This window comes from Elephas maximus, chromosome 13, assembly GCF_024166365.1.
Source record: "Elephas maximus indicus isolate mEleMax1 chromosome 13, mEleMax1 primary haplotype, whole genome shotgun sequence".
Taxonomy (NCBI): domain Eukaryota; kingdom Metazoa; phylum Chordata; class Mammalia; order Proboscidea; family Elephantidae; genus Elephas; species Elephas maximus.
The window spans coordinates 66,508,005-66,529,174 of record NC_064831.1 but is presented as its reverse complement, the minus strand read 5'-3'; the positions used below and the strand labels follow the sequence as shown (position 1 = coordinate 66,529,174).

General features: G+C 56.9%; 1 protein-coding gene across 2 annotated transcripts in view; it reads left to right on the top strand.

Annotated features, from left to right (window-relative positions):
• The window catches only part of PSTPIP1 (proline-serine-threonine phosphatase interacting protein 1), a 48,008-nt gene extending 30,466 nt beyond the window's left edge, over positions 1-17,542 (top strand). For both annotated transcript variants that reach the window (XM_049905508.1, XM_049905507.1), the window contains 12 exons: positions 5,564-5,598; positions 5,839-5,945; positions 7,310-7,372; positions 8,044-8,142; positions 9,166-9,211; positions 10,299-10,378; positions 10,978-11,076; positions 12,129-12,225; positions 12,777-12,864; positions 15,703-15,758; positions 15,994-16,127; positions 17,238-17,542. In XM_049905508.1, the coding sequence (XP_049761465.1) occupies positions 5,564-5,598; positions 5,839-5,945; positions 7,310-7,372; positions 8,044-8,142; positions 9,166-9,211; positions 10,299-10,378; positions 10,978-11,076; positions 12,129-12,225; positions 12,777-12,864; positions 15,703-15,758; positions 15,994-16,127; positions 17,238-17,369 (1,036 nt within the window). In that variant the 3' untranslated portion in view covers positions 17,370-17,542. The remainder of the gene's footprint in view (positions 1-5,563; positions 5,599-5,838; positions 5,946-7,309; positions 7,373-8,043; positions 8,143-9,165; positions 9,212-10,298; positions 10,379-10,977; positions 11,077-12,128; positions 12,226-12,776; positions 12,865-15,702; positions 15,759-15,993; positions 16,128-17,237) is intronic.
• Positions 17,543-21,170: the final 3,628 nt, after the last annotated feature.

Below are 21,170 nucleotides of genomic sequence, written 5' to 3'. Positions count from 1 at the left end.
TCTTGTGGGATGCTCATTCTCAGCCCCTGAAGGGTGGGCCTGAGTTGGGAGGTGGAAAGGTTGAGGCTGGGGGGGCACGGGGGTGGAGGGGAGATGAGCAGGAAAAAAGCCAGAGGAGGTTAAATGACCCTAGAAATAGCCCAGCGAGTGCCTGAAAGATGCAGCATTTCTGTGTCATCCCTGGACTTCAAACCACGCAGGAGCCTCACTCAGGCCACATAAAATAAAAGGAGGTGATTCCCACCTTCAAATGATTTTTGGCATTCGCCTCCTTCACACATTCACTCAGCAAACATCTGTTGGGCAGTGAGTAAGTAGGGTGCACAAATAAGACCTTGTCCCCAAACTCCAGGGATGCCCACGAGAGCTTTCAATGCATATTACAGACAGCAGGAGGTATGTGCGGGGGGGCCTTATCGCCATGGCTTAAATCACACACCTAGCACTGCAGAAAGTTCACCTGACTCGTCTCCTGCCTCTTGGCCTTTGCTCCTGCTGTTGCCTCTAGGACGGCTCCTGCTTGTTTCTCCCTTGCTCGATCCTGCCTGTCCTTGGAGGTCCGGCTGAAATGCCACCTCTTCTCCCTCCCCCAGCCAGATGTGCTCCGCCTCCCTCTCCCAGTCCCCCTCTTCTTCATTCAGCCCCCAGTTGGGTGCTAAGGGTACCTGCATGCTCCCCGGCTGCACAGGGCAGGAGGTGAGGAAACAGGGGAATCAAGGTGAGCAGGGCTGGGGCCAGCTTGCTGTGAACCCCTCTGCAGTTTCCAAGGAGCAAGGACAACAGCCCAAGAGGCGCAGGTTTGAATCCCCTCATCGTGCCCATCTCCACTGGTTACAGGCCTGAAGTGCTGTGGTTTTCCTGTTGGGAGGGATTATCTTTTCATGGTCTCCCTTCTTTTGAGCTCAGACACAGAGAAAACATCACTGAGGATGCTGGAGGGAGAGATGGGCAGGCTTCATTCCTGTCAGGTGTCCTCTGGCACCAGCTCACCTGTCACCTGGGAAGTGGGCACATTCTGGCTGGCAGGTGGGCAGGGGATAGTGATGCCAAAGCAGGATTGGAAAGAGCACATGCCATGTGGTGGAAAGAGTAAGGGGGAAATACTTATACTGGAATTCTAGACTGCATTTGAGCACAGAATTTCAGGCTGAGCTTCCTGACAGCCAAGTCAAAAAGGGCAATGGGATGAGGTACCCAGGAGGGCACTGGTGACTGGTAACAGAAGACAGAGGACTGCACAGGGGTCCCTGTCCTAGGCATGCAATGGAGACAGAATAGAGGAGAGCTTGGGGAGCTCTTGGTAAGTTTCCCTGTGGGGCAAGTTGGAGGAACCCAGGAGTGACAGAAAGCTAAGAGAAACCATCATTTCCTGATCTCATGGGGCAGAGAGAGACTTCAGATGGGCTCCAAACTCTCCATGAGATCAGACCTTAATATCATTCACTTGGGGAGAGTCTGCCCACCCATGGTGGGCTGCCTCTGGTCCTGGGCAAAGCAGGGGTCCTGCTCCTGCCCACAGAGCTGACGTTGCCTTCTTGGAAGCCCGAGGTCTAGAAGGAGACGGGGGAGTGTCCTGGGACCTGCTGTACAAGCCAAGCTGCACTAGCCTGCAGGTGTCAGTGCTGGGAACAGGTGAGCTAGGACAGGAAAGTCTGCAGCCCCAGAGGAGCAGATGGGGACCTAGAGTGGTCAGAGCCTGAGATCTCTTCCCAACTGTCCCAGGCAAAGTGAGTGGGCACAGCCCTCAGGGCCTAGCCAGGCTCGTGTGGGCAAATGGGAGCTAGAAGTGAGCGTGAAATTTTCCACCACCTGGAGTCTCTCAGGGGAGGGGGCAGAAGCTGAACATCTACATGGCCATGCTGCCCCAACAGGAGGGTCTCCTGGCATCCAGTGGAGGCAGGAGGAAGGATTTTATAGCTGACTCAGGCAACCTGTTGCCATCGAGTTGATTCTGACTCACAGCGACTGTATAGGACAGAGTAGAACTGCCTTATAGGGTTTCCAAGGAGCGGCTGGTGGATTTGAACTGACAATCTTTGGTTAGCAGCTGTAGCTCTTAACCACTGCACCACCAGGAATAATGAGGCCTCAGTATTTACTGAGTGTTGAGTTTGTAGCTCTGGGCTATGAGCCTGGGAACAAAGGGAAGAAGAACCAGGCATCGGGGCTGCTTCAAAGGCTCACAGTCTAGTGGGGTGACATTGAATGCAAGGTGACAACAGGGACAAGTGCTGGAAGAGAAAGAAAAGGATGCCAGGCAAGGGGGAGTTAGCACATGCAAAGGCCCTGAGGTGAGAAGGAGCATGATAGGAGCCAGGTGACTGGAAGGCAGAGAAGGTTGTTAATGGATGGGAAGTAAAGCTGGAGGGGTACAGGTAAGGGGGGCAGGGACTAGGGTGACGGCAGTGACAGGTGGACAGGTATGAGATTTAGGAGATAGAAAGTGGTGGAGGGGAGAGGACGAAGCAAAGGACGACTCCTGGGTTTCTGGTGAATGCAGGTAGGGAAACAGTGGGGCCTTCACTGAGCAGGGAGCCCTACAGGAGGAGCAGGTTTGTGGGGCAGGCACTGAGGCCCGTTTGGGACACTCTGAGGTACCTGTGAGATGTGAGATCCAAAAGGAGGTGAAGTCCAGGCAGTGGATGTGTGGGTCCTGAGCTCCAGGAGGGGTTCAGGCAGGGTGTGGCCATGAATGAGTTGGGGGCCAGTGGGTGGTATGGGAGCTATGGTGTGGATGAGGGCAGGGTGGGGTGAGGAAGGGCTTCACAGAGCCTGGAGGGGCTCTAACCATGAGTGGTGGGACTGAACCAAGAGGTGCATGTGTTGGGAAGGACAGAGATTGAGGTACTTGCTGGCGAGAAGAAAATTCTGTCAGAGAAGAGTCCACCCAAGGGAAGGTGGGGGTCATCAGGGCAGTCACCCCTCTCACTCCTCTGGTAGGAAGCAGAGGGCTGGCCTCACCTGGGTCTCACCCTCCTCCATCTCTTACCAGCCATGTGGCCATGGGACAGTTTCTTCACCTCCCCGACCCTAGTGTATCTCATCTGTAAAATGGGGATAATTAAGGTACATCCTTCCCCTTGCAGAGTTGTGAGGATTAAATAATTTAGACCAGTGGCATCAGCAGGACCTGGAGGTGCGTTAAATCAGAATGCTGGCCCCAGAGCCCGGCTCCATGGGACCTGAGAATCTACATTTCCAAAAAGCTCCCAAGACCCACTGGTTTAGGGTAAGATACCTGGAATTAAGTAGGTCCCCACAGTTCTCCCCCAGGCCTGTATTGCCGCTAGTCCTTCCAGGTTGCTGCTCCTCCTATGGTCTCAGTTTCCCTAGTTGTCCATGTGGAGACGGCCTTGTGTCATGTGGCCATGTGGACTCTAGGGGGCAGGCGAGCTGCTCCACAGAAGAAAGCGTACCCTGGCCCAGACCCGCAGCCTGGGGGGCAGACGCAGGATTCGGCGCGGCAACCTGAGACCTCGCTGCAGCTCTGTGTGACCCCAGCAAGCCTGGCCATGCTCTGGCCTCAGTTCTCCTATCCTCCTTGATTGACTGCGGCACCTCACGCGTCCTGGTCGGGAGGAAGCCATAGCGTATTCTACCTCGCAGGTTAAGGGAATACAAACGCAGGCGGAGAATTTTACCCCGCCATTGGGCCCAATCTGCATCGGCCACACGCCATTTCTTCGTGCACTTGGAGACTGGACGTGGCAGGTGTGAGCATCGGTCACACACATGCTGCTGAACAGGAGTCTGCTCCTTATGCCCCCAGGCTGCGCTGAGGGGTGGGAAGGAAGACCAACCTGCCCGGCAGGGGACCCCCACCTGAGGTTGGGTCCTATTGGGGGCTCCCCATAAGGGACATGTTGGGGGGACAGGTCAGATCAGGTCAGGTTGCAGGGGTCTGTGGGACCCCCATGACCTGTCAGGGTGTGCAGAAGTGGGCTCAGAGGATGGTTCTATAATAGTGACAACCCTTGTAAAGCACCTAGTTTTTTAACAGGTCCTGATGGAGGTTCAGAAACCCTGGTGGCGTAGTGGTTAAGAGCTATGGCTGCTAACCAAAAGGCTAGCAGTTGGAATCCACCAGGCGCTCCTTGGAAACAGTATGGGGCAGTTCTACCCTGTCCTGTAGGGTTGCTATGAGTTGGAATTGACTCTAAGACAACTGGTTTTCTTTTTTTTTTTTTTTGGATGGAGGTTCTTTATACGTGTAAACTCATTTACTCCTCACATCCACCCTGTTCACACTAGTATTATCCCTGGTTTACAGAAGGGGAAACTGAGACACAGAGAGGTTCGGTAACTTACCCAAGGTCACACGATGAGTGAGATTCAAGCCCATGCTGTCTGGCTCCAGGTCTGCTTCTAATGCATGAGGGGGTCTAGAGCAGAAAGAAGCCCCTGCCGAGGTCCTGCTCATTTCCTAGGCTGGGCTTCTACACCTCCTTCCCTCCCTGAGATGGGGAGCTCCGCCCTCTGAGAGGCCCCTGCCCCTGAAAGCCAACAGGCTGGGCAGAGGCACTCTCCACCACTGGTCCTGTTTCTGTCCCTGGGACTCCCCTGCCCTGTGGTGCCCCATATTCATCAGCCTGCACCTTTGCTCAAGCTTCAGCTCAGCCATGGCACTGTGGGAGAGGCCTCTCAGCAGGGTTGCCAGATAAAATACAGAATGCTCAGTTAAATCTGAGTTTCAGAAAAAAACAAGTACTTTTTTAGGGTATGTCCCAAATGTTATGAGGGCATACACTCTTCCTCCTCCACCAGGCCTGGTGCAGCCTCTTCCCCTCTGGCTCTTACTGGTGCCCTCCTGAAACCCTCTCTGGAGCTGACAGTGCCCACATCTCTGCTCCTGACTGGCTTGCCCTGCTGCCTCCTGACCCCAAGCTCAGTGCGCTCTAAAGTAAACTCCCTCACTTCCCTCCTGTCCCTTAAACCCATTTCCCTCCTATGCCCCACTCAACCTGCCAAAACAGAGATGGGGAGGCGCCTCTGGCCGCCCTCACCTGTGCATCCTGTCTGTCCCGTCCTATTAGCCACCCCGCTAAAGCCCCTCACATCTCTCCTCTCCTTGTGACCCTACCCATCCCACTTCCTCTCAGCTCACCTCCAAAATGGCCTCCACACCACCTGTGGAAAGCCAGCTATGAACACTGCCCTCCCCTACTCCAAACTGGTCTTGAGGGTCCTGGGAACCTGAAGAGGCAGGGAGAGGCTGTCTGTGTGTGGGTGAGAGGGGGTCTCAGGAAGGAGGGTGGGTCCAGAAGACAGTCTCACCTTCTCTAAGAATGCAGCTGGGAGCAGACCTAGGTGGGGGCTTTGAAGACTCCCTCTTCTCTCACAGGGAGAACTGTGGTTGCTTTATAATTCCCAGAGGGAGGGGTCTGCCTTCCAGAAACCCCATTTGGAGCATGTGGATGGTCACTGTCTGGCCAGGGCACGCTTTGGTCTGTAACAGCACGTGTGAGGTGCCAAGGGCCCTCCCCGCAAAATCAGTCCCCGAGGCCAGCGGACATCAGGTCTGCGCTTCGCTCTCCTCCTCTGACCCAGTCTTTCTGTTTTGCAGCTCCCTGAGGGCCTCCTTTGACTCCCTGAAACAGCGTAAGTCCCTAAGTCCCGACTGTCCCCACCCCAGGCTGCAGGGGACAGCCCTCCCCCAGGACCCCAGCCCCCCCATAGAGAGACATGGTGAGGGGTGAGCTCAGGCTGCGGCCCGGCTTTGCACCAGAATTTGGGAGGATGAACAGAAGATGAGGTGCGGGGGCTGGGTGGGTCCAGGCAGGGGCGAGTGTGTAGGCGGCTGAAGCCCCTCAGTTCTGATGTCTCCGTATTCTGCTGCAGAAATGGAGAATGTGGGCAGCTCGCACATCCAGCTGGCCCTGGCCCTGCGTGAGGAGCTGCGGAGGCTTGAGGAGTTCCGTGAGAGGCAGAAGGAACAGAGGAAGAAGGTGAGATGCTGCTGGGGAAGGAGAGCAGCTCGCCATCACAGGGCCCCAAGTGTGAGGGCGCCCTTCTCAGCCTGAAGAAGTGATAGGCCCTCCTGACAGACCCTACGTGGGGCAGATAGTCTAAGCCTGGGTGTCCTGGCCAAACCCATCCCCTCTGTGCCTCAGTTTCCCTTTTGCAAGATGGGACTCATATGCTCATGTCCCAAGCTTTGGGGGCCCAGGCCAGAGCCAGGATCCTTGAGTGTGCACAGGCAGGGCACCAGCTCCGATTAGTGGCTCTGGTCACAGAAATTCTTTGACTCTGGTTATGGAAAGTCCATGAGGCCAGCCGGGGCCTCAGGCTTTTAGGAGTCTAAATTTGGATCCCACAGCAGACAGTGGGTCCCCGAAGCCAGCACCCTCTGAGGTGGGACTTGCCCACAGAGCACCTGCTGTGATGGGCCTGCTATTCTGAGCTCTCCAGTGGCGAGAACTGTGATGTCTGTTGAGCTGCTGAGCAGCCAGGGCCCTGCAAGCCGAGAGCCGTGATGTGGTGTGTGGTGAGCCTGCGTGGCTGGTGTGTGTATGTATATACGTGTGTGCAGACAGCACGGGCACACCGTGAGCACGTGTCCTTGTCTGGCTTTGTGTCTGCGTCTGTGACAGGGTGGCTTGCCAAGATCCCCCAGCTAGCACAGGGCCCCCACTGGGACCCCGGCACAAACTGGCTCCAGCCCCAATTTGAGGGGTGTTTTTTTTCTTTTATTTCCAGTTCTCCTCGTACCTTATCACCTGCTCTCTCCAGGCTGAGTTTCATCCCTCTGGGAATAACTCCAGAAGGCCTGGTGTGCCCACATGTGCCCATGAGCATGTTTGGTGCATGTGTGTCATCTGTGAGCAGCTTTTGGTTGTACACGTGTTAGCATGGGAGAGTGGACTTGTGTGTACATGTGGGCGTATCTGTAAGCGGGCGTGCATGAAGGCCTGTGTGCGTGTGAGCAGCTGGAAGTGTGCGGGCCTGTTAGTGTGCACTTCCATGTGTGTCACGGGGACTTCATGTGCACATGTGGATCATTGTGCGTGTGCATTTGTGTATACAGGCACTAGTGAGGAAGGACTGCGTGTGTATGTGTGCGTGTGTGTAGGCTGGATGCTTCCTGGCTAGAGACCAAGTCCTGCTAGGGGTCTGCAGCACAGAGGACATGGCGGGCATCACTGGGCTTCTCCTTAGCTCTCTGTTCTGAACAGTTCTCGGGAGAGGGAAGGCATCCAGACCCTCAGATCCAGGGGGGTGCTGCGCCTCATCCCAGGGACACTCGTCCTCTTGGCCTAGGGGAGCGTCCTGAGGCCGTGGTCCCCTGCTCAGAGCCTCGTGTCCCCTGCAGTACGAGGCCGTCATGGACCGTGTCCAGAAGAGCAAGCTGTCACTCTACAAGAAGACAATGGACGTGAGTGTGAAGGTCGTGGGCTCCTCCTTGGTCCAGGGTGGCAGCGCTCAGGCAGTGGTCCCCAGGGTGGGCTGGGATCCAGGATGTGGCTTGCCTCAGCACTCTGTCCAGCCAACACTGCGGCCTACTGGGTGGCTGGGGCTGCACCAAGCACCAGTGCCCCAAGTGGATCAGCCAGGCCCTACCCTTGGGGGACTGATGGGCAGACTGTCCCAGATAGTGGTCCACGGGTGATCCTCATTGTCACCTGGGGACTCTGGGATGGAGGGAGGAAGGCCCCCTGAGCGGTGCCCCATAGAACGCTGGTCAAGAAGGGAAAGCAGTGCTCTGTGAGAGGGACCGGCCTGGGCAGAGGTTCAGCAACAGGGGGATGTAGGCCATTTTCAGGGTCCTGCAGTGGTTTGTTATGGCCACACCCCCAAAGAGGCCAGGGCCGTGGGCAGAGCTGCCCTGTCCGCAGTGGGAAGGGTCTGGGGATGAGACTTTGCCAGCAGCCCCCACACCTTCTCCATCTCCATTCCTGACCCCCAGATCCCTGTCCCTGGCAAGGATGCCACCACTCCGCCCACAGCACCCCAAGAGGGAGAAAAGAGGTTGATCTCAGGCAGCCTTCTTCTGAAGGAAAGGGTAGGGCCATGCAGCCCCCTAAGTGTCTCCCTCCATACCCCCAGTCCAAGAGGACATATGAGCAGAAGTGCCGTGACGCGGACGATGCCGAGCAGGCCTTTGAGCGCATCAGTGCCAGCGGCAACCAGAAGCAGGTGGAGAAGGTGTGTGGGGCCACTGGGACCATGTGGTGTCATCTATGGCAGGGGCAGGGCAAGGAGGCTGGGAGAGGGTGCTACAGATACCCCAGGAGAGGACTGCTTCTGGGGCCTGCTGGCTTCTCACTTGGATCACCACCCTGTACCCTCTCTGGGCCTCCATCTCCCCATCTGTGGAATGGGGTGCCTAGAATCTAAAGGCATGGACAGATGGGGTCACCTCATCCCCCTTTCAGGCTGCACCCTAGCCCTTAATCCTCAAAGCAGGCCCACTGTGGCCTAGGCCAGAGCTCACGGGGCAGAAAGCAGAAGCTAGAGCCACCCATCCCACTCCCCTAATCCCACCAGCTACCTCACTGAACCTCACACAAGCCTTGGAGGAGGGCTCTGTAGGCCCGTGTCACAGAGAGGACTCTGAGGCCCAGAAACAGGAGCACCTTGCCCAAGGTCTTGGAGCCAGGATGCAGCAGAGAGAGGATCCAAACTCAGGCCCATTCAGAGCCCGAGCTCTTGACTGCTCTGACCTCCAGGGCATGCCAGGGACAGCCTCCCTTGGCCCAGGCTGGGCAGGGGTGTCAGAGCCACCAGGTCCCAAGAACACATTTCACCCATTGCACAGACCCATAAGCTGAGGCCCAAAGAGGGCAGGGGCCTGAGGGTGAGCTGGGGTACTCAAGGCAGGGCTCAGAGCCCAAGTCCTGACCAGTGGATTCAGCACTGGCCACGTGGGGCCACTAGGCCTGGCCCCTGGTCTACATTTCTCCCTCTAGGTCTTGACATCTAGTTTTTAGGCTGGATCTTCATGGGTTGGAGGTTTCTGTTCTTATTCCTTTTTACTGGAACTAGCCTCGCGTCTTTTGTGGAGTGAGGCTGGCAGTAAATGATGGAATCTGTCTGCAGTTGGCTCCTGAGTGTCTGTCCCCCTGGGAGGCTGGGGAGAGAGTAACAGAGTCACTTTGGAGTGGGGTGGGTGGGCCCTGGTTCCTCGAGGGGTGTAAGGGGCTCAGAGCTGCTTCTCTCTCTCCTCAGAGCCAGAACAAAGCCAAGCAGTGCAAGGACTTGGCCACAGAGGCTGGTACGTGGGCCCTGCCTGCCTTCTCAGACCCGGTGTTGTGGCCTGGACAGTCCTCCCTACCACACACTTCTTAGTCCTGGGGACACTTACATTCACACACCCAACTACACAGAGTTACACACATGTCATACTCATTTCCATATTTCTGCAATTAAAACGTGTTCTCTCATTTGCCAAGACTGTTCTTGGTGTGTTATATGTCTCAACTAATCCTCACAATGATTCTGTAAGGTAGGTGCTATTATCATCACCCCCCCTTTTTTTTTAATAGATGAGGAAATTGAGGAACAGAGAGGTTAAGTAACTTGTCCAAGCTCACACAGCCAATAAGTGGTGGTGACTGCAGTTGAACGCAGGCCGTCTGGCTCCAGAGCCCAGGACTTGGGAGACATTCATGCCATCCATGGGAGGCAGACCCACTCATATCTCTCTCACGCACACATGCACACACTCTCACAAACTTGCACACAAACTCAAACTGAACATGCACAGCCTTCTCTGGCCTCTGTCTCCTCTACCCTTCACCTGATGTCAGAGCCCCCTCCAGTGCCCGTTGGCCCTGCTGGCATACCTCCTGGGACAGAGATTTCACCCCTCCTCCCTTCCCCCAGGAAGGCTCTCCTTCGTATATACTCTGCCCCTCCCAGGATGCGACTACTCCCCTGGTGGCGAGCAGGTGACCCCCAGAGATCTGGGGATGGGGGTAATGACCCAAGCCTGCTTGCCTCCCAGCCCTGTGTCCTGATGCTCCCATTGCCCCCCTTCCAGTGCACTGCTGCCCTCTCTGAACCTCAGTTTCCCATCCGGAAAGTAAGGGGTAGGCCGGTGATGGAGAGGCCTGGACCCTGAACGTGTGTCCGGTGCGTCTCCACCGCAGCCCCCAGCAGCTCAGAGTCGGGTGGAAGAGCTGGGTCACCCTGGAAAGAGCAGGAACGGGGGGCAGCCCACCATCATTCAGATGAAGCACTCCCAGGGCTGGGGAAGGTCTCTCAGGGAGGTGGGGCTCCAAGGATTTGGGAGGAGTTCAGAGGTGTCAAGGAGCCCATGTTTGGGGCATGGCCTCCCTGAGGGCTGCCTGTGCTTCCAGATCGGGTGTACAGGCAGAACATTGAGCTGCTGGAGAAGGTGCGGGGCGAGTGGGAGCAGGAACACCGGACCACCTGTGAGGTGAGTGAGCCCAGTGTGGAGCCTCTTTCCCAGCTGTAGAACAGGGAAAGTCTACTCTGCTCTAGTGCTTCCCACACAAGGCAGTGGTGGGGGAGGGCATCATTCATTCACTCCCTCGTTCAGTCACTCGTCCACTCACTAGCCAGTTCATGGTGCACCTACTCCTCACCAGGCCCCATGCTGGGTCCCTGCCCTTGTGGTGCTTACTGCCTGCTTTGTGCCCTGGGACCTTTTGTCACAGATGGGCTTGGGAGTCTTCACCCCCTTTTTGCTGAAATGGAGGCTCAGACAAGACCCATAGCTTCCTGATGGGCTCCGCCTGGGAGAGAGGCCTCAGGACCCTGGGTCTGGTCCTCCTCTCACTGCCCCCCAGGGCCTTTTCCAGGGTGTGGTGGGTCTGGAGGGAGAGGGCAGGAATCCCACAGGCAGCTCAATCTCCCTTCCCAGAAACCTCAGGGGTTGGCATCGAGCTGGGGCTGGGGGCCGATAGGGAGAGTCTTTCTCTAGACTTGGCTTTCAGTGGAAGGGACTGTGCAGCCCTACATGAGCTGTGGGCAGGGCCCAGCTTTCCTCCTGTCTCACTTTGCCACTCCCCTCAGGCCTTCCAACTGCAGGAGTCCGACCGGCTGACCATCCTGCGCAACGCACTGTGGGTGCACAGCAACCAGCTGTCCATGCAGTGCGTCAAGGACGACGAGGTGGGGGGCTGAGGCGTGTGGAGAGAGGGCCACAGCGCCGTCAGGCGTCAGGCCCATCTGAGTCAGTCAGCAAACCCCTCGTCCTCTGTGGCTGGGCTCTGGGCCCTCGTCTCGGACCACAGCCGCTCAGCCTCTGCTTCCACTGCTCCATGAGCGGGAGCTCAGCACCGCACAGGGCCACCAGCTTCTGTGCCTGGAAGACTGTTATTCTTTGTCCCCCACCCCAAGGTACCTGGCTCTGTCCTCGGAGCCACAGAGCAAGAGGGGGCAGGGGGGTATGTGTCACCAGCCCCTCCAGAGGTTTGCAGATGGGCTGGAGGACCCTGGCTGCTCTGCTCCAGCCCTGGTGCTTATAGGAGCTGAGGTCCAGTCCCTGCTCTGTCCTCAAACATGTCCAGGGTGTCCTGGTTCCCCTGACTGGGCCCAACATGTCCTCCCCAGCAGAGTGGCTGCCACCCCCACCTAGGGGTGGGGCCTCTGGTAACGCAGCCCCGGAGCCACGAGCTCTCTCTCAGGGCAGGTCTGGCTCCCTGATGCCTGCTGCTCTTTCTTGTCTGCCGTTCCTGCCCATGGGCCATGGGTTTCTTCCCGAATGACTTGAGCTTCCCTGGTGGCCTCCATGCAGCACAGGGGGAGTGTAGGCTCTGGAGCCCCTCCTACTGATATCCAACACTTGCTGCTCACCATTTTTGCTCTGTGACCTTGGGCAACTCACTTTCCTTCTCTGAGTCTCCTCACCTGTAAAATGGGGAAAACAGTCTCTACCTCAGAGAACAGGCTAGTTAAGTCTCTTGCATAGGGTCCTGCGCACAGTACGTGTTCAGGAAGCAGGAGAGGCTGAGCTATCAGCCAGGGCTCTGGCCCTTCAGGTAGATCTGGGGTGCTTACGTGCCGAGGTCCCTGGATACAGGTGCTGAGCTGTACTCCAGGCCTGGAGGAGACAGGTGGGGTGGGGAGCCCCTGGGTGGAGTTCAGACCCATGGAGGCAGGGCTTTGGCTGAGGGGGGCATCGAGGTGAGGCCCGGCCCACAGCCTCCCTCCTTCCTGCCCAGCTCTACGAGGAGGTACGGCTGACACTGGAAGGCTGCAGTGTGGATGCCGACATCGATGGCTTCATCCAGGCAAAGAGCACGGGCACCGAGCCCCCAGGTGAGGCCCACCATCTCCAGAAGACTGGCCCTGGGTTCTCTGAGCCTCAAGTATAGGACACAGCTGGGGTGGCTCACAGCTCCCTTTGGGTGCAAGAGCCTTGGCCATTCCAGGGGTGGGGGTAGGGGACAGGGCAGTCCTGTGGCTGGGGTCCCCTGCCTGCTACCTCCCAGAGGCAGTGGACAAGCAGAACCAGAGTACTCTAAGGCTTGGGGCGGCGGGGGCAGGGGTGGTGAGGATGAAGATTAGGGGTGAGGAGCCTCCTCCGAGACCCCACCCTAGCCTACATTTTGCAGGTCAACCCCCATTAGTGGGCCCCACTAACTCCCAAGTCCAGAAAATTTGGTCTTGGTGGGTAACCACAGTGGGGTCTCTCATGGGAGTGGGTAAGCCTCTCCCAAATCCAGGTGCCAGGATGGGCCAGGGCCAGAACGGGAAACTGGGGGCCCAGCCTAGGTCTCTGGGTGGGAACAGGCTGGGGTGCTGGGTGGCATGAGATACTGCCTGCCCTGCCCTCCACTGCCCGGGCCTCACCAGCTTGCTGCCCGCAGCCCCAGTGCCCTACATGAACTACTACGATCGAGAAGTCACCCTATCTGGCAGCCCTAACACACAGGCGTCCTTCCGCATGATAAAGAGGTGAGCACCCAACGGATTGGATGTCCACTGGCCACATGCAGAGGCTGGGCCGCAGAGGGCAGACTGGGAAGTGGGTCCCGCCTCTCCACCTGCAACTGGCTCATCCCACATATTTACTGAGCACCTACTGTGTGCCTGGGCACTCTGTGGGGACAAGACAGGCTCAAACCAGTCTCGTGGAGCCCTCAGGCTAAGGACCCAGGCATCAAACAAATAACCACACCCCAGTTACTCACTGGCGACTGTGCTCAGAGCTCTGGGGACACTTCCTTGTCCTTTGGGCCCTGCTCCTACCCTCGGTGCCCTGGTCTGTCTGGTTGTGGTGGCTATGCTTTGCAGCTGGCACAGGATCTGGGGCATAGGGGCAGAGAACTCGCCAGGCTTTTCCAGGGCCCCTGCCCTGGCCTGGTTGTGCTCAGGTGGCAGGGTCCTAGTGCCATGGCGCCATCTGTTGCCAGGGGTTTTGCACATCCTCTCTCTGTCCTGGGGCCCATGAGTGGCGGGCCTAGTTCAGAACCTAACAACTCTCATGGTTCAGGCCTTGGGTGACAATGGCGACTGCTCCACAGCCTGCTCATGGAGCCCCTCAGCAGCCAGGTCTCTGAGGGGGCTATGTGCCCTGTCTGTGGGCATCTATGAACAGATGTGGGTTTCATGTGGTGCCGGTGCCCCCACCCTCAAGGCCTCCATGACATCCTCTTTCCAACCAACCTCAGCAAAGAAGAGCCAGGGCCTTGGGACAGGCCTTGCCCTTGGGAGGTAAGGCATGGTGGGAGGTGGCTTATGGAGCTCTCTGAGGGTGGCTCATTCCCAAGGCCTCAGGAGCCTCTGGAGCCATCCTGAAGGACGCCTGGTGGGAAGCAGAGGCTCATGGGAATCAGGGGTACACAGAACACCCCCTTGAGGATCTTGAGAAAGCGATGACTCCAGGAGGCACATTCACAGCCTTGCAATGTTATAAAAACCTGGGGACTCAGGTCTCCCTGCACCCCAGGTGAGGACCTGGATCTCAGCAGAGGTGGTCATTTAAGCAACTGGATGAAAGAGCTCACCTGAGGCAGCACCAAGAAGACAGAAAGGGGTGCCTCATGAGGATAAAAGAGAGCATGGCTGTATTTGAGCACGGCCACTACAGGGGACAGTCAAGGCTATTGGATGGGGCAGCCAGAACAAGGCGGGGTTGGAGGAGCTGCAGGGAGTGGTCAGCAGCTGACAAGTCAGGAGAGGGGAGGTGCTGGTGTCAGTAATGGAGACCACTCCAGGAAAACAGGGCAGGTGGGGAGGAATGTGGGGGCCTGGACCGTGGGGGAGGCAGCACTACCGCCTCAGCAAGCAGAGACTGTGGCCCCAACCCTGCCCCACACTGGCTGCACCGCTCCTCCCATCCAGAGCCCCTCTGGCTTTACCACGGCCCTGGCTGTCCAGGAGGGCCAGTATCTGCATCTTCACATGCCTGTGTTAGCGTCAACCCTTCTCATGTGGGCGCAGCCCCATGCTCGGTGCCCATAAGCTTCCCTCCTGGGCACGTGTGTCCACTCACAAGCCCACTTCAGCGGCAGGGGCTGGATTCTCCTGCCTGTGGGCAGGCAGATGTCCTCTCTGGGTTACCCCCCTGGACTGGTCGAGGCCTGGGCACCTCGGTAGATGACCTATAGCATTTACAGGAGCTGACTGCACCTCTCTGGGGCCTGAGCCCCTGGCCTTCCTGGCAGCCTGGGCATCCCTCTCCCTTTCCCTAGCCCTGCCCTGCCCCTAACTGCCTTCAAACCCTCTGAAGACAAGAACTGAAGGGCAGGTAGACGAGGATCCCGAAGAGGAGGTGGGATGGGGGCTGGGCTGAGGGTGCTCACTCTGGCTGCTCCCCCGTTGGGGACCCCAGATCTCCTGGGTTTTTCTGACTAGGAACCCTAGCCTTCAGATCAGGGGCCATGGCAAAAGGCTTTTCACGTCCCTCACCTCACTCTGGGACCATTACAGGGCAGCCTCCCACAGGCCCGGGCCAGAGCCCAGCCCCTCACCTGGGCACTCAGGGCCCCTGACCTAGATCCCTTCCAGGCGCGTCTCCCACACACCCCAAGCTGCCCTGCTCCACTCCCCAAACTCCACCAGTGCAGTCTCTCTCTGCACCTTTGGGCCCCCTCTCCCATTCACCGGCAACACCAGCACCTAGGCTGTCAACGCTTCACTCATCTTTGAAGACTTAGCTCAACCCCACCTCCTCCAGGAAGTCTTCCCTGAGGCAGGGAAGTAGCATCAGCCTCTACTTATATAGCCCTCATTGCAGTCTGTTTCATGGGGCGCCCATGTCTGCCTCCCCATGAGGTGGCCCCAGCGTCTGCCTCATGATCTCTAGTTTTATCCAATAAACCTTCGTGACCCGGCTCAAGCCAGGCCGGCTGCAAGGACAGGGGTGAATCCGCTCTGCGCTGCCTCCAGGAACTCACGTACATACCGAGGGCTGCCTTTGGCATGGTCAGGAGGTGGCAGTGGGGCTTTGAGGAGAACTGGCTCGGCCCAGGCCGGTGAAGAGCAGACTGTTAGGACGCTGGATAGGGCCTGGTGGGCGTGGAGACCTGGGCATCATCCCAAGGCTGCAGCATGGAGATCTTAGAACCCCCAGAGCAAACCCTGGGGCCCCGCAGGGAGCAGGTGCTGAGAACAGGCATATTGAGTGAAGGGATGGGAAGGGGCTGGTGGGGAAGGCAAAGCGTACTGGGACCACCCTTTGGGGAGCCTCTGCATGTCTGAGCCCTGGGAGAGAGCCCTAGGGGCTCTGACCGGGCTCCCTGCCTAGCCCGGTCCCTTCCGGGACCCACCCTCTTTCCTCCCTCTGGCCAGGTTCTCTGAGCTGCTGCATGGAAGTCCCAAGATGCCATCGACTGCAGCTCCTGCCGGTAACTGGGGGTGATGTGGGGCCAACACACTGTGACCCCGGGCGGGAAGAGACGATTCCTACATGGCACAGATAGGGCCAGAGACCCCAAAGGGGTAAGGGTGTGTCCTCCAACAGCAAGTAGAGAAGGGAAGGGGAGAGAGCGAGCCAGGCCTTGGGAAACTCCAGTGAAGAGGGGACTCCAGGGGGCAAAGGCCTTGGAAAGGGGCAAGGTCTAGACCTCATTCTGCTCTCAGCCTCCACAGAGAGCCTGAGCCTCACCTCCGAGAAGAATAACAGTGTCTACGCTGCCATCGCAGTGCATGATACGTCGGGAACCCCCAGCCTGCCAGCCCAGGGCTACAAGGCACTCTATGACTACACAGCGCAGGTAAGCCCCTCGCCCACCGGGGAGCCACCTCCTGGCCCCAGTGGGGCCTCCTGGACCAGGACATACACAGGGACCAGGGAGGGACAGGTCATCGTAGGAGCGGGGGCCGACATTTATCCAGAGATGGGTGCGTATCCATGAGAATAACACTGCACATGTGCGCCTGGGTCTGTGTACACAGACATGTGCACCTGGGAGTCTGCTTGGGATGTGTGCACTCAGAACACAGCCAGCACCTACAGGGACTCAGTGAGCATCTGCTAGACAAATGCTGATGAATAAAGTGCCTGTGTCTGCTTGCATTTGTACCCATGCACACTCGTGGGGCACGTGTGACTGTGTGCTGTCCATGCAGATGTGGCATTGTGTGCCCGTGTGTGCGTGCATATGTGCAAACGTGTACTCGCGCAGGGAGACTGGCAGAGGCTCGGGCCACCTAAGGGTCAGGCTCAGGGTCAAGACCTTGTTCTCTGTGGCCACGGCCAGCATGAGTCCTTCAGCTGTGCTGGAGTGGATCTTCTGAAGTCCATGGGGAGACGATGATTCAAGGCCGTCACAGGGCAGAGAGCCCCAGAGTCCCACATGCTCCCTGCGGGGAGGGGAGGGGAGGGGTGCACCCATCTGGCTTGAGGCCAAGCAGCCCCACAGGGCGAGGTGGGCTGGGTGGGGGCAGCACTGGCAGAGGCTATGACTCTGGGGTGCACATCAGCAAACCCCAGTCCCCAGCTGGGGAGACAGGCCAGGAACAAATGATGGTGGGCTTGTATGATGGGTTAGCCGGGGCGGGGAAGGTCTGAGGAAGCCTTCGCAGGGGGATAGGGGACACCAGCAAGGGGCTGTATGTGGCGAGCCCTGGGGCAGGAGTGTGCCCTTGGACTTGGGGCATGGTGGACTGGGTGTGGTCACTGTGTGCCTGGAGCTGTGAGAGAAGGGAGCAGCAGGGGAAGAAGCCCAGGTTGTGGGGGCCTACGGTGACAAACTGCGGGGGCAGTGAAGGCTAAGTTCCATGGGGTGCCCCACATCCTATGTCTCCAAGGGATGGCCCCAGCACAGCCCAGAGTCCTCCCAGCCACGCCCTCCAGCCTGGTGTGTTCTGAATCTCTTACACAGAATTCCGATGAGCTGGACATCTCCACAGGGGACATCCTGCAGGTCATCCTGGAAGGGGAGGACGGCTGGTGGACAGTGGAGCGGAATGGGCAGCGTGGCTTTGTCCCTGGTTCCTACCTGGAGAAGCTCTGAGGAAGGGCAGGAGCCCCCACCTGGACCTCCCTTGCCTGTGGAGCCAGCAGTGCCCCCACCACTGCCCAGGCTTTGCTGCGGCCCCAGAACCGAGCCTACTCACCCTGGGGATGGATGCTGGCTGCTCCCTATGGAGCCTCTCCCACAGGGAATAAAGAAGTGCCTTCTTTTTCTCCTTGGCCCTTTTCTCTTTCTCTTGCCCCAGTGTCCAAGAGCTCAGATTAGAGGGTGAAGGGAGTGAGGGGAGACGTCTGGGAGAGAAGACAAGAGGGCCCTGACATTGCCAGCACAATAGGCCAGCAGTCCATCCTGGCTGACCTCCCCCTCCTGCCTGGGGACTGCAGGGCAGCTGCAGGGCTAGGGGGTGCGGTTGGAAGGACACATTGTTCTCCTCCACTGGCCATGTCCTAAGTGACGAAACCACTTGTTGAAGGGTCTTAATCGTCCCCTGTAGACCTTCTTTATTTGGTTAATTCACTTTGAACCTCTGGACCATCCTCCTTTAGTCACAGCTCTGTGCTAGGCCCCAGTGAGGACCAGGTGAGTAAAGCCTCAGTCCCTTACACTATTCAAAGAGCTCTTGACCTGGCTGAGGACACCAAACGGCCCAGGAAGTTAAATGACAGTACAGAAAATGTCCCAACTGCAGAGCAGGCACAGAGGATTCTGGGAACAGGTGGCCCTGACCAGGAGGAAGCTGTGCCAGGACTGGGAAAGGGAGATCCCCTGCTGCTCCTTCCTGCCTCTGGCAGCTCCACAATGGGCATATGTCAGAGAGAAGTTGAACGAGGGTCATCACTGGGATTCCCCAGAATTTAGAAGATACTCAGAGAATCTAATCAAATCTCCTGCGTGATACCCTCCTTGGCACTCCTGGGGAACTGAGCCTTGGGCACCCCAGTATGCTTCGACATCTCTGATGACAGGGAGCATCATACCCCATGGAGCCCCACTGTGGGCTTGTGGCTTCCCCCACTGGTCCTGGCCCTACCTGGCCAGTCACACAACTGACAGTTGGCATGTGAAGGACTACTCCATGTGCCTCCAGGCAAATATCAGATGCCACAGGTGGCAAAAACAAGACCTTTGACCAAGCTCTGCCCTAGGGAGAAGGCAAGGAAGGGGCCGGGAGAATGGTCTCTCCAGTCAAAGGGGGCTGTTCCAGTGTTCAGTGCAGACACTCACCTTTATCACTTGAGCAAAAACATGGGTTTGGTTCAGCAAACATTTGGGGGGAGAAACTGCCTCTGGTTTGTGGCCTCTCACCCCAGTCTCAGGTGTGTGAGTCCCTCAAGCTAACGCAGTGAAAGGGTTGGTTTATGCCAAAGTGTTATTCATGCTGGTGCCAGGAAGAGGTGCTAAGGCCTGAGGCAGGCCCTGCTGGATGGGTATAGGAAGCAAGGCTCCAGAGCTGAGGGTGAGGATAGCTGCTTCCTGGGTCACCTGTCACCCCTTCCCACCAGGCGGCTGTGGGGCCACAGGCATGGAAAAGGCTTTGGACCTTTGGGGGGAAAAATCATCAAAAACTGAGGCTTAAATCCTTCCTGAAATGTCACTTACCCTCTTAAAGCACGTTCAGAGAGAAGCTTACCAAATGCCCACACCTGTCCCAGACCCACCTGGAGTCTATAAACAAAGCTGTTTGCAGAGGAAAATATAACCCAGTGGTTGGACTTACACCTCCCTAGAAGAGAGAAAGCTGTCCATAAATAAAGACTTGACTGTAAAAAAGCTTACCTGGGACCAAAGATACTGTCTGGGACATGCATGTCAAGCCCGACCAGGCCCAGCCAGGTACCAGACTGTCAGGCAACCCCAGAAGTAACTCATCCGATATTTTGATGACTTCTGTGTGACTGGCACTGTATTTGATAAGGGGTGGTGCTAAGATAAAGGGGTGCCCTTAAAGAGCTCCCTTACCCCAAAAGGGGTAGGCAGACACTCTATGTTGTTGTTAGGTGCCGTTGAGTCGATTCTGACTCATAGCAACCCTACGGGATAGAGTAGAACTGCCCTATAGGGTTTCCTAGGCTGAAATTCTTACGGTAGCAAGTTGCCAGGTCTTTTCTCCTGTGGAGCAGCTGGTGGTTCAAACTGTCGACTTTTCTATGAACGGCCAAGGGCTTTACCCATTGTACCACCTCTATAACCCCTATGATACAGAGCAGACAGTGAGCAGGGCAGGAGTGGGGCAGTGAGGCCAGATGCAGGCTGTCTAACACACTGATGACAGTGGCTTGTCTGGGAAGTGACAATTGGGATGGAGAGTCAAGCAATTCTGGGGGAATGTAGGAAGCAGAAGGACAGGACATGGTAACTTATGGGACATGAGACAGGGATGGGGAAGAGAGGAAAGGGAGGAGGTGAGGAGTGACTCTGAGCTGAGCCTTGAAAGATGGACAGGCCTTCCCCAGGTGGAGAAGTGGGGAGAAGATGGGAATCAGCAGAGATAAAGCCTGAGCAAAGACCCAGAGCTGAGACAGCCTTGGGGCAGGAGCCTACAAGACACAGCTGAGGGGGACAGAGACCAGAAGAGGCAGGACATCAAGGAGATGCCCACTGGCTCAGGTTCTGTGTGGGCAGCAAAGAGGAGAGAAAAGAGCAGAAAGCTCTGTATCGATGCTTTATTTATTCTCTGAAAATACCTTGTCATCTTTACTGAGCATTCCATTCTACTGCAAAGATTTTTTTTTTAAGCCTTTGGCCTAGATATTTATCATCATCTCTGACAGGTGCTGCAGTTTCTTTGGCCCCAGAGGATGATGGGCAAGGAGTGTTGGATAACAAAGCCTGTGCTCCAGTCATTCAGGCAGCCAGAAAAGAGAACTGAAAGCAACTCTCGGGTCGCAGTTTATACCAGCATTAAAAAAAACCCAACACAATGGATCTAAGTCAGATCCACTGCCTTCTGCAGCCTTCTCTGCTCTCCTGCACACAACCTCAGCTGCTGGGAACCAACTGCGTGGACAGGCGGCCTTCCCAGCAGAGGAGATGGTGCCAGGTAGAGGGAGTTGGCGTGTGTGTAACGGGGTGGATAAATACCCGCAGCCCTCTTCCTGACACAGGGTGGCTCAAAGACAGCACAGAGCAGTGGCCCTGAAGCCAGAACATCAGAGTCTGAATCCAGGCCCATACTTAATTGTATGATCTTTGACAAATTACAATTTCTCTGGGCCTCAGTTTCATCATCCGTAAGACAGGCACAATAAGCCTCTGGGCAAGTTACTATCCCTGGTAAGATTCAAATTAGATAATGGTACATACTGATAAAAAGCAAGGGGTAGCTTTGAGTAAAAAGGCCCACCACCTCCGAATCTTGGCTATAATCAACAGCAAAACTTTGGGCTGAGCAAAACCCTCATCACTTAACACGCCCTCGGGACAGCTGTGGTTATGTCAGCAAGTCCTTCCCAACAGTGACAAGGAGAAGCAAGCCACCATTTGGACTCAAGCGCCGCTGGTATCCAACACCTAATTCTGACCATCCTTCTATAGCTATTCCTAGGCCAAGCAACCTCAACATAGGTGTTTATCTATTTGGCTAGACCTGGTTGCAACTGGAGACGTCTGCCTATTTCCCCATCCTGGCACGTGAAACAGCAGCACAAGCCCAGAACAATGTGGCCATTAGCAAGTGGGCTCACTGCCCTGGGCATCCTGACAGAAACATGAGGACCACAGGGATGTGCTTTCAAACTGTGCCCAGCAGAGCCCATTAGAGGTCAAAGGGAGGAGACAAGGCACCCCCTCCATTTCAAGTTCTACTTGTATAGTTTATGTATGGGACTAGGGGTGGTTCTT